The 16,514-nt window shown below is 33.7% G+C and overlaps 1 protein-coding gene across 2 annotated transcripts in view; it reads right to left on the bottom strand.

Moving 5' to 3' along the window:
- Positions 1-3,853: 3,853 nt before the first annotated feature.
- Positions 3,854-16,514, bottom strand: part of LOC139095490 (pyrokinin-1 receptor-like) — a 35,515-nt gene continuing 22,854 nt past the window's right edge. Inside the window, exons 4-9 of one of the 2 annotated variants that reach the window (XM_070646845.1) lie at positions 15,869-15,941; positions 15,638-15,676; positions 15,361-15,567; positions 14,011-14,254; positions 10,163-10,365; positions 3,854-8,759 (exon numbers count right to left, since the gene is read on the bottom strand). In XM_070646845.1, the coding sequence (XP_070502946.1) occupies positions 8,295-8,759; positions 10,163-10,365; positions 14,011-14,254; positions 15,361-15,567; positions 15,638-15,676; positions 15,869-15,941 (1,231 nt within the window). In that variant the 3' untranslated portion in view covers positions 3,854-8,294. Of the gene's footprint in view, positions 8,778-10,162; positions 10,366-14,010; positions 14,255-15,360; positions 15,568-15,637; positions 15,677-15,868; positions 15,942-16,514 lie in introns of both variants that reach the window. The other variant, XM_070646846.1, reaches the window with a different exon arrangement.

The raw sequence follows: 16,514 nt of genomic DNA, 5'->3' as shown, positions 1-16,514 counted from the left end.
TGTCAAGGCTATCGGTACTGAATTTGAGAAAAATTAAAAATTTTCCCGAGTGACACTGATGAAGATGGAAGTTGTATGGATGGCAACAGGAGGCGGCTTCTATTTACTTACTTACTTACTTCGCTGGTCGTACAGATCAATTGTGATCCATGACCTCCCACAGGAGTCGCTGGCCAATTTCCGATACCAAGTTCAATACTATCTCTATCGACAGCTTAATTCCAAAAGTTCTTTGGGCGTCCACTTTGGGCTCTTTTACCGTCCAGAAAGTCATATTTGAAGACCATAATAACGGCTTCCATTTGATGGCAGTAAAAGAGCAAGAAATGGACAAAAATACGTTAAAAGTAGATCAACTAGACATTTACTTGCCTTCAACTAGTTGTAACAACTAGTTGTCCAATCAAGAACTAAATGGAGCCTTAAAAGCTCCATGGTAGCTCAATGGTAGCCTTCTTGATTTATGTCACTCGGGTTCAATAGGAATTCAAACAATATCAATTTCAAATTTGATAACATTTCCATCTGTGTCCTGTGTGGGCTTTAAAAATGAAAAATCAGGAGATATTAATAACAATTTAGTCATAAAGCTCTAGGCTTCATTCTCCTTAATCTTCTTGATATCTTAAATGTGGTAAGTAAAAACGATAACCTTGAAAACATATTTTGATGTTGTTCAGGAAGCGTTAACAATTAATATTTGACTTTATCTAAAATTGATTTTTATCATTATGCCTAATTTGATGAAGATTAATGAAGTTATAATCAGTTTTAAGGCTTACTATGGATTCTTGGAAATAATTAAATGATTTTCTGTTTATTTTATGATTAATTGGAATTTTAAAGCATAAATTTAAGGTTGAGATCACATTTTCATCATAAAAATCTAAAGCACATAAAGCAGTCCACGATTTTATGGGGATGTCCATTAAATGAATAAAAAATTCATTTAAACAATAAAATCTACTCTCAGTACGACTTTGAATATTCAAATGATTAGATTGCGTCTTATAAAATGGATTCAAAAAATAATATACGGAAGTCAGATCCATCAAGACCGAGAAAATATGCTAAAAAAATAATTTTAATAACAATTGTAATCCTAAGTACCATTATGATTGCTTTTTCGTATTTAATATACAATGAGATAAGAAAAGCACCGGTAAAAGCAAAAATGGAATGCTATGTCACTTACCTGATATCAAACAGTCTTACAGATGAATCATTTGATTCATTTGGACAATTTTTTGGTGATGTTGAGTTGTGTGATGCCATTATTGAGAATAAAATTGATGACATTGAGTCAACAACAAAGACAAGATTGAATGACATTGCAGGTCATCGTGCTTACACCATTTGTATCATAAAAACATTGAAAAATGACTCAAATTTTGTAAATAAAATTTTATTATTGGAAGTACTTGACTATACGCGTATATCATGGAAATTTTGGAAATATTTTGAACGTAATTCCCGCTATAATTTACTTGAGAATCAATTAAGCTTTCAAGAGTCATACGCAATTAACTACTGTCAAGGTAACCATAATCGAAATGAAATTGATGGTAGTGGATATGGTGATGTTGTGGATGATACCGAAGATGATGAGGTTTCGAGAAAAACACATTCCAGTGAATATAATAGCAATGATATGTATTTTGATGACGATTAAACTGTATTTGAGGCAGTAAATTCTCTTATCAAACGTGCCGCAACTGCATGACTCACTGAACATCGTAACCTTCAACGACTATAATTTCGGATCATAAGTTATCAATATTACTGTTAAGTGCTCTCATCGAAATAAATCACAAACAACTCTCAAACAGTTAACAAATTTGTGACTTGTACTAATTAATACGGCAGACAGTTTGTGGGTGCTGTAAAGTGCTTTGATGTAAATAGCTTGTAATCTTTAACTGTAAAGTGTTTAGATTTTAAATGAAAAGGAAGTGACTGATGTTGAATGTTGAAAATACTCGTACCATAAAAAATTGTTGATCGTAACTTTTTTTATATCCATCATAAGCACTTTAGAGAATATGATATGAAATATGTATTCAAGAATAAAATATGCTGCAATATGAAATGGATAAATTGAGATGTTTGATGAATGTGAATGACAATTTTAAGTGCAATATGTAAGAACGTGATGAAATAAAGTTTTGTAAATACTATATCAAATTTAATAAACTTGTATATTCTTGTTTTGTGAATGTAAAATTGTATTTTTCTTGTTTGGTTCTATATTAGCATGTCTATGTTAGTGAGTCGTAGTGGCTTGGTAGCGTAGTGGATTCGTACTTCCGGATTTAGCCATTGTACACCGACCCAAAGAATTCTTGGAAGTAGGTCGTTGATAGAGACACTTCAGCAATTAGTATTGACAATTGGCAAAGGGTAGCTAGTAAAACAACTATTTGTAGAGATATAGACGCCAAATGATAGGGGCCAAGGATCATATCTGATCTGTATGGTCGGCGTAGTAATTAAGTACACACAGCGATCGAGGGTTCGAAACTCAGCATGGAAAATGTTTCACGTGTTCTTTTTCGAATAATTTGCACTTTCAACTCGGCTTATAGTCTCTCTTTGTAGGCTTACAGACAGTCTTGTCATCACAGGGGAGTGGCTCCGGATCCCACATTAAAATTGGTTGGTCTAGGTTTGAGTGAGTTCTAGTGAACCTTCGATCGCTAAACTGTCATTAGTCCTGAAACGCATATAGTGTAAAGCTCTGGATCTTTGAGATCTGATTGAAACTTCTAATCCCAAAATTAAGATGAACTGTGTGACCGAGGATTACATACAATTCTATCCCGGGATTAAAAACCATAGATTTGAAAAGCTTATGTTTATTCTTTCATGTAAGCATGTTCATTGTTTGAAGCAAGTTTGTACAAATTCCCAATTCGGACATAAAACAGACATTAACTCATCACTGTTCATAGCTTTAATAAGTAGCATTTGAAGCTCTTAGATGCCATTTCCCTTTTAGATTCTGTCCAAAGATGGTGTAACAAACTTGTAATTGAATCACAATAATGTCATCTTTATTAAAGCTTTACGCTGTTGCCAAGATCTAGACAAACATGATTAATAATGAAAACTTAATTGAATAAGTAAACTGAAGTAAACAAAAATGAAGAAGAGATAGTGAACTGTAGAGAAAAATTTCTTTGGAAGACCATTGGAGCCGTTCATTTGTTGCGTAACACTCTTAAGGGGAATGGATGGAATCTCAATGTCTGTTACGTCTCAATTAATGAAAATTTGATTCCAGAGTTAGCACAAAGGCAGAAACAATTGTTGAAAGCCCTCCGAATCACGATTTCTGTAGGTAGCCGTAGCCATCGTACTTTAAGACGACAACTACTACTTACTTACTGGCTTGGACGCACGAGGGTCTATTGCCGTGCGTAGGGAATGTTTGAAGACAGCTCTATCCTTCGAAACCTTTTGCAAGTTCGGGATATTAAGGACTCTGGCGCCCTTTTCAACGCATCCAATCCGAGAATCCTTCAGTCTTCCTCGCGATCTTTTTTTAAGACGTCAAAGCCCGGTTTATGCCAATTTTGAGTGTATCTATTGAGATTTTGTTCCGTTAAGAGTCAAGGGATGTTTACGCTTTATGTAATAAGCGAACAGACCCCAGCTGTAATTAAAATTCATTTGAAATTAACACTAATTTCCAAACCTTTTTATCCTTTCTGGAAATTTTACTGAAAATAGAATTTAATAATTATCTATAAAAAAAATTCTGAAAACAGGAAAATCCAATTAAAAATGAACAAACAGCAAATTTTTATCATAAAAAATATTTCTAGCAATTTTTCCTTTTATTTTTATTCAACAAGTACTTTACATTATTTAATAAACACAATAATTTCATTATCCTACTGTACATTATTTATTCATTTATGTTAAGTGTGAGTTTGGCTTGAAGAAAAAAAAATTGTTTATCAACCCACAAAAATTTTTGTTTTATTTATTTTATGCTGTCTACACCATTCTTTCATGTGGTTGCTGTCCATAATCAACACATAGTTCATAAATCAATTAAAATTATTTTACGGTTCAAAAGTTTATCCATTGGGATAATTTATAATGGCGTCTAGAAGTTTTGAGGATGTAGCGGGGAAATAGTGAAGACTGTTATCAGGGAAGTATTCAGGGAGAGGTTTTGAGGGGTCAAACAACCCCACTTCTCCTACACCCTCTATTGGAAACTAAAGATTTTCAGCTATCTGCTAAGTCATGTGCTTTTTGGGTATTTTATAACAAAAAAGTGACAAATTCCAGATTTTCCCATTTTATAGAGTCGGAAACCGAGCAGCACCAATGTCAGAAGCTTGACCATGGAGCTTGCAAGGCTATATAGAAGTTCTACAAACAGAAGTCGTCTCCATGTGACATCTGACTTTGTCTCAGCAGTCAAATGGAGACGACATTCATTTTGTCTCATTAAAAGATCTATGGCAGACCCCTTTTCAACATGTGCCCCGCGTAACAACCAATCCATAAAAGTCAAATGATCTAGAAAAATCGTCCAAAATTAGCTCCGTTTAAAATAAAAATCCACTCGATCATTTTTATAATTAACTTGAGTAATTACTGCTATTTTTGTAATTCATCAGACGATACCCATTCATTCATTAATTTACTTTAAAAAAAATGCTAAATTTTGCTCGAAACCACAGCTGAATTATTTTTAAAAAAATTTCAATAAATCATCGACCTAAATTTACGTGATTCGAGCTATTTTTTTTCCATTATTTGAACAAGTTTGGATGTTCTTATTCTTTTTTGGATATTTTTTCTGCATGATTATGTTTTCTTAAATTGACCTTTTATGTTGTATCATAAACAGAGCTATTAGTTAATCGTTCATTAATAAAGATTAATAAAATTGGGATTTTAAGACACCTTGGATTAGACATTTTGGTACTAAATTAGATTTTGTCAATGAAGAACTTCCATTAAATGGACAGATGCAGAGATGCAGCCATAATTTAGTAGAATCTTCGGATTTTTTCATTAAAACCCGTTACAAATTGAAGAATTTTTGTAATACGTTAGGATTTAACTTCTACTGGACATCAACTTGTCATTAACGAGTTAAAACCTTTTGTTTATCCGCTCTTGCTTGCTTCATTTTAAGGACGACAATTCTCATCCTTAGTTCTACTTATAAAACTTGCCCAAAATACCTGCCAACTTATACCCACTTAATTTGCTCATTAAATGCCAAACATAATAAGTATTTAGGCATAATTTAACAGTTCTGCTTCTGACTTAAAAGGTCTTGTATTTGCAAAAACTCAATGACCTTTAGATAAGTAATTTTAGAGACTGAATAATATTTATCTTAGAATCATCAAAAAGGCTTCATTGTTAAATTATAAATTAGAGGAGTTGGATGCTTTTCAAAGAAGACTATGGTTTGACTTGAGGCTTAGATTGCTGCCTACATCACAAAGCTTGTACAAATTCTCTAAATGACACTCTCGCATTACCGTTCTACGTCATGAGCCAAAAATCTATTGCAAGCCTATACTTATAACAATCCTACAAGCCACAAAAAAAATCACCAAAAACCACAAAAGGTTCTTGACATTATGATTGATTTGAATCTGTTCAGAATTAAGAAATGTCTCGACATGCCACATTTGGGATGGATGAATACGTAGTTTATTTCACATTATGGGAAAATTCGATTTTTTTATTCATCCATACTTAACGTATCAAATCGTACTTCGCGTGCATTATTGAATAAAAATAACAAAAAAAGAAATTCAAATTTATTCACTGAACAATGCTTATATTGTCAAGTTTATTATAGATATGCTGCTGTATGGTAATGTTGATAATATACCGTGATGCAGTGGCGAGGAACGTTTTATTTTTGGGGCCAAACTTTGGTGAAATGCTTGACCGAAGGTGCATACCCATAAAAGGCAGAATGACCGCTTTTAAGCACCGTAGTGGTCTTTCTGCATCATGAAATCATGTACTTTGTCTGTTAGGGTACGGCACACAGTTTATGGCATTTTTAAAGATTTTTGGAGGCTCGTAGGTGTGTCAGGCACAAAAACCTATCCAGCCGCTTCATTAAAGCTCTACAATTCACACTGCCATGTCACACAGGTTGCCCATCACTGCCTCAATACAAAAAATATCACTTACAAGTCTTCATACAAAAACAAAACCAAATTACGCTCTAGAATATTCAAAAAAATTATTGAATAGAAAATATTTTAAAAGGAAATACATCAAAGATGAAGCCTTCAACGCCCCAACAGTATATCAGATATTATGTATCATTCCATTCAATAATTGCACGATTTTCTTTCCCACCCACCGATTTTCGATCTGAATTCCATTAAACCACCTCCTTTACCGCAAATAAGAAGACATATGAATCGAGTATCGAAATGTTATAGACTATAAACCTTAACAATTGTGCGTTGTGCGAAAAAAACCTTAAAAATTTTATTGACGTCTCACAAAAAAACCGTCTTTTGTCAGTGGCCCTTAACCATACTATAATAAAATACAGTCGACAGAAATTACCATAATGCTGAAAAATACTATAAATCAGGGATGGGGAACCTTTAATTGTCTGTGGTTCACTATGGTGGTAAGAAATGACAAGGTATAGGATTCTAGGCATTTCCAGGCATTTCCTGGCATTTTTGGATTTCTAGAATTAGTATTTGATGTGCCATGACACACAGGTTGCACACCGCTGCCATAAAATTCAATAAAACAAGACCCAATGAAGTGTATCGTCGCGTAAAAAAATTTGTTTTCAAACTTTCCAATTTCTCTCAATTTTTTATGTCTCATTCACAATTCCATACCAACAATAACCCATGAATATCTTGCGTCATTTTAATTAAATTTTGTGTCTTTTAATGTTTCAAGATAAATTTGTTTAACAAATTTCCCTTTAAAAAAAGAAGTTGACATCGTATGTCTCTAGGCTACAGTTATAACTGTATCATTTTTAATCAATGGCAGACGCGATGGAAAATTTGTCGCAAAAATTATTTTTAAGCACGCTTTATTTAAATTTTTTACGCCTACTCATTGCCATTAAGAAATCAACTATTGAATAACATAATTTATCCATAGAAATGTTCACATGTACGCCCACAATTCTGTGGTTTGTTCTTGAAATATCTCGCAGGAGATGTTAGTGACATTATACACGTTTTAAATTGTAAACATCTTTGCGGTTCTCAACAAATTTGAACTTTAATAGAGACATTTTGCCTCATCTGATTAGCACACTTAATGATTATTATGGGGTGGAATGAAGAAGGATTTTGGAGCAGGTAGTAACAGCTTGTATTAGATAGTAGCTTTCAATTTAATGAAAAGTTTCAATTTTAGTCATTTTCTTATGAGTTAAGTAATTGACTTGGTTGTGTAGTGGTTTCAGTTTTAGGAGTTTAATTGCTACAATTCAGCAATCAAGGGTTCGAGACTCGGTATTGAAAACTTTTCATTTGTCCTTGTTCTCGAATCACATGAACTGGAAATATGGCTTACAAGCGCGACTACGTTTATAAGGTGCAGTAATAAAGTCAAATTAAGAGTTGGCAGAGCTTTGGTATACATCAAGTTTCGGACTTCTAAAGTCCAAAAATTCGGCTTCACAGTAGTCTTTGCAGCTCTGGTCAAAGGAGTGAATTGGATTTAAGAACAAACTGTGTAGCTCTGGATTCGAGTGACATAGTCTGGATAATTCTCACATCCTTAACTTTCAGTCACGAACCTCTATAAGGTTGACACAGAGAAAGTAAGCTTTACAATTCCTGGCAATTTTGGATTTCCAGACCTAGTTTCTGGTGTGCCGCGGTACCTGCACAACATTATAGTATTTCGATCACAGCAGCTAAAGACTCTAGTTACAGTCTACTGCATTCTCATGATTTATGCCCGTACAACTCCCATTCCGCTAATAATGGCTTAAAAATGTCAAATTTTAGATGCATGGGTCCAGCAAGTTTTGATTCTCGGCTAGACAACCCAGCATTTTTAAGTGACAAACTAAACTTTCAACTTTTGTTACTTAATTGATACTGGGCCCCTAAATTGTGGGATCTAAAGCTGTTCACTATTTCTTTGCAATTTCCAAGCCAAACTCTTTGCTTAAAATGTATTAAGAATGCCAATTGAGACTCAAAAGTCCCCCTCATCACATTTAATTTCCTCAAGCCTTTCCCACCTTCTTAATACATCTCAAAACTTTTCATCTTCATTAGTTTTCACTCACTTAATTAAATTTACTTATAAATTCTAGAAGGATTTCCATTAAAGCAGTTATTGTTCGCTTCAAGGCCATCATTAATAATAATGCTATTCACACCACAACCATCATATTTCGATAATGCCTTAAGTGATATTTTATCATGGCTGATGTTTCTTTTATTTTTACCATTACTTATACAGCACTTGTCAACTCTTTGGAAATCACTAACAGATCTGCAATGTTCTAATGTAAAATTGCCTTGTGTCATTTTGTTAGCGCGTCGAAACGACACGACCAGAGGACGTTTGGAATCAAAATATCGGAATGCCATTTGTTGATTTGAAGACGCACTAAATGGTTGTATTGGACATATTGATGAGCACGTGTTTAATGACGTTGAGTTCAATGAGTATGAATGCTGTGACATTGAGCGGATGAGATTCCGATTTGATAAGACTTTATCCTCTTGATGACTGTAAATATACTTGGATATTGTTACCTAGAAGAAAAAAAGAGACTGGCAATTTATTAAAAAATTAGAGTAAAAATTAAGTGTTAAATGGTATTTGTGAAAGTAATGGGGTGGTTATAAGGAAGGAATTTATGGGATGTGATGTAATAAATTTGGTTTTTATTAAAGTAAAAAGCTCTGAGCTTTTGGTTTATGGCTTTAATCAGGGCAATAACTTTGAAACAGAAATCAAATTAAATTTTTGTGGTGTGAACTTCTGAGAGAGGGTGTGTCACGAAAGGCACATGGCACATAGGAAAAGTGAAAAATCCGGTTGTTGATTTGTTTGATTCTGTTTTGGATAGGATTTTATTGAAATTAATTAGACTGAATCTAACTAACTTATTAATTGCCGAGCATTCAGATTAGACTGACTTTGGATTAGACTGGATCCGACCAGAGTCACGATGTTGGAGCATTGAGGTTAGCCTGATTCTGGCTTAAGATTTCACTGAGTCAGACAGATTTCCTTTGATTCAGGTTGACATGACTATATTTTGGACTTAATTTCAATGAATTTGAATAAAGTCTCCGTTGTTTAGTTCTCAGGTGGATCTGACTTTTGCCTGGTTCGAAATTTCAATGAATCTGAGCAAAGTCAAGGTTTTCTAGCACCTAGACTGGCTTTACTCTGGCTTAATACCAGACTTCACTAAATCTGCCAGAATAGCCCAGATTTTATTGATTTTATCAGACCTGTGAATCAGGTTGAGGCTCAGGTTAATCTGAATCTGGATTAGGACTGATTTAACTAAAACTGACCAGAGTCACGATAGCCTGACTCCAGGTTAGCTCGACTCTTTCTTAAGTCTAGATCTTACTCATGTTTACCTGGAACTCAAGTTAACCTGACTATAACTAAGTATCAAATTTGAATTAATCTGCCAAAAATCACGATAATCTGGCAACCAGACTAGCTTGACTCTGGCTTAAGGCTGGATTTGATTGAATCAGATCAGACTCACTGATCATTGAATCTGGTCAAGTTCATAACTGCTTGGGAAGTTGATTGGACTGATTCTAATTTAGGCCTGGATTTTACTGAATCTGGCCACATCTGTTGCAAGATGTTCCACCTGTTCAACGCCATATGCTTCTCGGGTATGCTCAAGAAAAGAATTTATTGGATCAGCCTCAGCTTTATTGAGAAATCTCAAGTTACGATACTACACAATATGAATAAGTCAGCATCTCACATTTTCATTCAAAAAAGAAAAATGCTTTTAAAGGCTTTAAAGCTTAAAAAGAAGAGTTCAACGTACTGCAAAAATATTCTCTTTTTCAAAACGTTGGGAAAATAATTTTCATTAAAAATGTGCCAACATCCGACAAATTCCTTCATCTTTTTGTATCCCTCAAAAAAAAAATAATAAAATATTTAATAAATTTACCTTAAATGCATCTCTGAATTTAGCTGACATGATGTTATATAAAAATGGATTTATGCAAGTCGAGACGAAGAACAAGACACCTGATACAGTATTTACACTAAACGAGACATTTTCACTCAGTGCACTATGCTCAATATATGTAAACAGAAGCCGTTGTATGTGGAATGGAAACCAGCATAAGAAAAATGTGATGACAACAACAACTGTAAAGTAGATTAAATAAAAAGAGAAAAAATTGGATAGAATAAATTCAAATAGAATAAGTTTTGAAGATAATAGAGAAAGTTTTTAAGGATATTCATCATTTGAAGGTTTTTATCATCGAGGGTGGTGAAAAATTCAACAAAGTTGGACGGAAAGTTCATAAATTCTCAATTTAAGCAAACTTCAACCCTCGATATTCGTAAGTAAAAGTGTCAAAACATTTTATTGTCATCAAGGAATAGCAATAAACTAAGTTTTTGTCTTAAATTTACTTCAAGCCTTCATGCCCGAGTGGCATAAATGGAGAAGACTCCTCCATGGAGCTTATAAGGATCTGCTAAATCTCTTTTATTGATATCTAATTGATACTGCTCCGTTTGTCGTTCATATGGCTGCCTTCGTTTTAAAAGTTCCAAATGCGTCTATATTGCTGCCTTCGTTTAGAAGCAGCTCCATATAGGTCCATAAGAATCCCTATGATTAGGAGCAGCTCTAAAGTCACCCATATGACTGCTTCCGTTTAGGAGCAGTTTCATATGCGTCCATATAGCTGCCTACGATTAGGAGTAGCTCCAAATGCGTCCATATGTCTGCTTACGATAAAGAGCACCTCTAAATGCATCTATATGACCGCCTCCGTTTAAGAACAGCTCCAAATGCTTCCATATGACTGCCAACTGTTAAGAGCAGCTCTAAATGCGTCAATATGATTGCTTTCATTAAAAAATAACCCCAAACGCGTCCATATGGCTGCTTCCTTTTAGGAACAACCCCAAACGCGTCCATATGGCTGTCTCTGTTTTAAAGCAGCTCGAAACGGAAGCATCTTCGATTTGGTATCAATAAAAGAGGTTTAGCTGAACCTTAAATGCTCTGTGTCTTCATTTGTCAATTGTGTCGCTCGGCATGCTAATATTCCGGATATAAATCTTATCACAGATACATTTTATTACAGCAATTCCTCATTCTAATGGAAAACTCCTACTTGCTGCAAATTGTGTCACACATATCGCATTAGATAGTAAAAATGTAAATTACAGAATCAACTTAAGTAAAACCTTTCCGCATGTTGAAATGCACAATCGACAATTCAGCACAAAATCATCATTAAATTGAATGTATTGGTCATCATCATTAATGATTTTTCCTTGAACTGGATTTGATATCTTTCATTGGATACAATTGTCTGTAACTTTGAATAATGACGGGCAAGAAATCGTTCAAAATAATTTATGGAATGTTCGTGTTTATTTAAAAGGCATGAAAAATCTCATTCAATAGGCTGCACGAAATGATGAAATTATATGAAAATGTTGCAGGTAAATAGACCAAAGGCGTCTTCTTTGATGTCTAATAGGTCAAGAAGATTGGCTATTTTAAGTGGACATAGAGCATGAAATGTCATGAATTTATTAATAATGACCAATTAAGGAATGAATGTAGGAATGCTTTTTTATATAAAATGTCAAGACTGAATTTATTGGAAGTGGGATTCACTGGCGTACATTGGTGACTGTTCTATAAAAGTTGATTTATTGGTCTCAAGGACATAAATGAAGAAGGGTCTGTCAAGGAGCTTCAGGGGCTCCAACAAAGCTCTTTCATTGACACTAAATTAAAGTTGCAACTGCTTGGCAGTCAAAAGGCTTCAATTTCGTATTTATTGGAGTTGTATGGCTCCCAAACAGCTGTGCATTCCATTTGGTGCTAATCAAAGAGCTTTAGTGGAACTCAAATACTCTGTGCCGCTCGTGTTAGCCAGAAATCCCCAAAATTTTATTCAAAATATCAACTACATTGGAATCTATCCAAATTTGATAGTTCCAAGAAAATTGTTATCGGACATTCTGTCAGAGATCAATTCCAATAGTTTCAATTCAGAATTTACACACAGAAAAATTCATTATACTGATATACAATCCGTAACAGACAATAAACATGGATGTATGCAATCACGGTAACATGTTCATTGTGTGTTATAGAAAAATAATGAATAAAGGAAAGAATATGAATAAATAAAAATTCATCGAATTCAAAGGATATTTAATGAAGTTTTAATGCATGCATTGGAACTCAATCTATTGATGCTCAATGCTTTATTGTAGAGTAAGTTCTGACTAAAAGCATGGAAGCAAAAAACATTGGAATAAGTGAGGATTTGAAAATTCATTAAAATCGCCATCTTTAATGATGTGTTAGGTATTATGGAATCACTTCCCCTTACAGACTATGAGACCGCTTTTAGGTATCGATATGGTCTTTTTGTTCCACGAAAACAAGCACGAGTAAAGGCCCCTAACGATGTGGTTTCAGGACAGAAACAGTTCAGAAATTACGTAGCTCTTAGGGTGGAATGTTAGGGCTACAAACCGTTGATTTGCGGGTCAAGAGACTAAAAACGACATTTTTAGCATTAAGTCGTTTCCGTATTAATTCAGTTAGAATGTGTAAATTTCATAAAAACACATAAACTCCTGACGACATACAGTTTGGACAACAAAGCACTAGTGTGTTGTGACACACAGTTTGGACAACAGAACACTAGTGTGCTGCGACACACAGTTTGGTCAATACTTTACTGGTGTGTCGAAATACACAGTTTAGGCAACACAACACTTTTGTGTTGCGACACAGTTTGAACAACACACAAAGTCACAATTATGACTCATTTAGTTCCAAAAATAGTTTCAACCCCATGCTAAAAGAAATATTCAAATTAAGCTTGACATTCCACATTTAGCCATCAATTGGACATTCGTTAAAAATTGGCACAAAAACACAATTTCTTTGAATCCCCACTCCTAAGCAACAGATTGACCTATACCCTTAACAAATGAATACCCAATATCAATTCAATCATGATTTAATTAAAAAATGAGACGAAATTTAATTATAATAAGTTTATGGAATATTCTGGGCTTCTTTTCATTTTCATTTCCATTTAAAAAATTATGGCTGTTTTGAATAAAAAAAAGCTCAATAGAAACATGAACTTTATCCCACTCCTTGGCAACGATGAGCAAAAAAATAATATTTAGTTAATATTAAATTCATTCTTTTTTTGCGTATCCATTAAGGAAATCCGTGATCAAAGAATTAAAGTAAAAAACATTGAATTTTTCAAAGGAAATACTCTGCTTTAAAATCTGTGTGTGTGTGGGATGAAAATTGTGTTACAGCACGTGTATTATAAACACACTTACAGCATATATATTGCATTTTGAATTCTCGTTATGATGATACACTTAAAAGCTTTCCGGAGTTTTTTTTATAGCATGAATATTTAAGAAGAAAGTTCGCAGGGGTTGTGAGGAAGTGATGTCTATCAAAAGGGGCTGTTTAGTCCAATGTTGCACAAACACACAAGTTTGTTGTGACACACAGTTTGGACGACACAGAACTAATATGTTGCGACACATAATTTGGACAACACAGAACTAATGTGTTACGACACAACCTTTGGACAATAGTGCACTAATGTCTATATATAAAGACGTCATTTACGAACAACCCCAACTTAAGATTTTATAGCTCAACGAAACGTAAAAAGGTCTATTTATCTTTAAATGGAATAAAAAAATGTACATTCAATGTCGTTATCATTAACATGAATGAAACTGTACAATTTCAATCAGTCTACGTACCCAACATATTTACAACGTGACGAGATCCATGATGCACTTGAGCACGATTACTTGAGTAATTTATTCGTCCATCTTCAGGTACTATATTGTCTTGCTCGGATGAATTTATTTTATATTCTTTATTCAAGTCGGTATTGTTGTTTGACTGATTGTGCTGTTGCTGTATGAGTGCCTCATTGTAATGTGATTCACTATTTATAGTCACGAGTGTTTGATGCTTTGCATCATTTTTGAAAATTTTACGCTATAAATAGAACAAGAATAGATTAAAATGTAATAAAATGGATGTTCTTTGGAATGGAATGCAGGCAGACTAATTAATTGGTATTTTATGTCCTTTTTGTATTATGGTACAATAAGGATAACTTTTCAAATGAAACTTGAATAAAGAATGGATCTATTTTGGACAATCTATTTAACACATCTTTGAATAATAGGGCATCATCCGAAAGGAACTGACACGTGATAGAAATTGCTGAACTGGACCCATACCAATTTTAACTCTAGCTTGAAGCCGGATTTCAACGAATTTTGCTTGGAACTTATGTCAAGTCGATCTGGTCTGGAACTATAGTCAAGTCGATCTATAATCGGATTTTCGGCCATTTCTACACCGTGTGCCTTTTGAGTTAGAGCTTTGAAAATTCAGCAGATGATGCTTAATTGAAATTTTCATCAATTTCTAAAGATATGATAACTTATGAAAAGATCCATCCAATTTCATATAAGTTCTATTGTATAAGGTACGTACAATGGGATAGAAATGAAATGAAAACAAAATAATCTTCGTAGAAAAATATTATTTTGTTAAGATATGAATATATAGAGTAACAGGTATGAATTCTTTAAAATCTATACAATCATTTTTACATTTCAATAAATACATAGTCCGCAAGCATAAATTTTATTTATTTTGTTTGTAAACATTCTATTATTGTTATCATTTCATCAAGGCTCTTTAGAGCTTGTCGAAGGTCAATTTCAGGTCCATCAGAATTAGTTAGTGTTCGTCAAAGTTAATCCGAGCTCATTAGAGTTCGTCAAAGTCCATCTTAGTCCATTAAAGTTCATAAAACTCTGTCACAGTTCGTCAGAGTTCATCAAGGTCCTTAACAGTCTATTCAAGCCCACAAGAGTCCATAAAAGTCCATCAGATTCCCTCAAAGTCCATTAGCGTCCATCAACGTCTAATAGAGTTCTACAAAGTCTATTAGAGTCCCTCAAATTTCAATAGAGTCCGTCACAGCCCATTAATATTCGTCAAATTCCCTCAAAAATTCATCAGAGCCCTTCAACGTCCATCATAGTCCACCAGGCAATCATCAAACTATTTTTAATTCTATTTCTCACCTTTAACCTAACACTACTTCCATTAACAGCACCACGTTGAACAATTTTAGATTTTCTAAGTTGAAGTCCTATTAATATGTACAATACTGTTATCACGGACATTGGTATAACAAATAAGAGAAAAGTTGAGATCACAAATAGATGTTGATGTTCTTGTTTTGGTATGCATATTCGATAAACTTCATCAAGATGAAGAGTAAACAATGTCTGAATAAAAAAAAAATATTAAATTTACATAACATCATAAAAATTTTCGAGTCAGGCAAAACAAACAAACCTGAGGAACTGCTAAGCACATCGATATCATCCAAATTCCCTATAAAAAAGGAGAATGGAACAAAAACAAAAACGTAAAACTTTTGGCTATAAACAATTTTCTTAGAAATTATTGCTTCCTATGGTTATTTCCTTTCGTTATTTAAATTAATTTACAATCATGTAAAGAAAAGAGCTTCAACTTCCTTTATACAAATATGAATACTAACAATAACATGCCAACCTTACTTACCAAAATAAATTTATATGCTCTGGAAAGTTTTGATAATGTGTGCGATAAGAAAGGCTTGCAAATGGCAACATATCTGAAAAAGGAATGAAGAATAACTTTGAATTAATTTTTTTTAAAATGAAAATGGAAGTGAGGTTGAAATGTTGAATGTTTCGCTAGAAAAAGAATGAGAAACTCAGGTCGTAAATTTCTCATTGTCATAGATTCAAAGTGAATATGAATTTATGATGGAATGCTAAACGAGGATTTAATGTTTGTGAATAGGTGAGTAATTTATGTGTTAAGGGGTTTGGGGGTCGTGATTTAAAGTCTAGATTTTGAATGGATTAAGATCCATATTTTGATCTGTTTAAGGCAATTCGTCTTTTTGGATGAAAGGAACCTGTCGATAGAAACAGTATTGCAATTGGTTTTGACAAATGGTAAGCAGAAGCCGGCGATAGAACCTACTTTAGCCGACATCTGAGGGATGTCATGGAACAATGGAACACAGTTGATTTGTATCAAACTCATCGAATACTTACTTTACGTAAGGCAATTCATAAAATTTTCAGGTCCATTATATCAATATTCCAATCATTAAATAGTCAAGTACCTTGTCCATTTGTTAGTCACTACATTTCAAAATTCTTCACGCTAAAAAAAC

Source organism: Chironomus tepperi, unplaced genomic scaffold, assembly GCF_022539635.2.
Source record: "Chironomus tepperi strain 1889 unplaced genomic scaffold, CSIRO-AGI_Ctep_v1 contig_364, whole genome shotgun sequence".
Lineage (NCBI taxonomy): Eukaryota > Metazoa > Arthropoda > Insecta > Diptera > Chironomidae > Chironomus > Chironomus tepperi.
The sequence above is the reverse complement of the archived record's forward strand: the minus strand, read 5'-3'. Positions and strand labels throughout refer to the sequence as shown.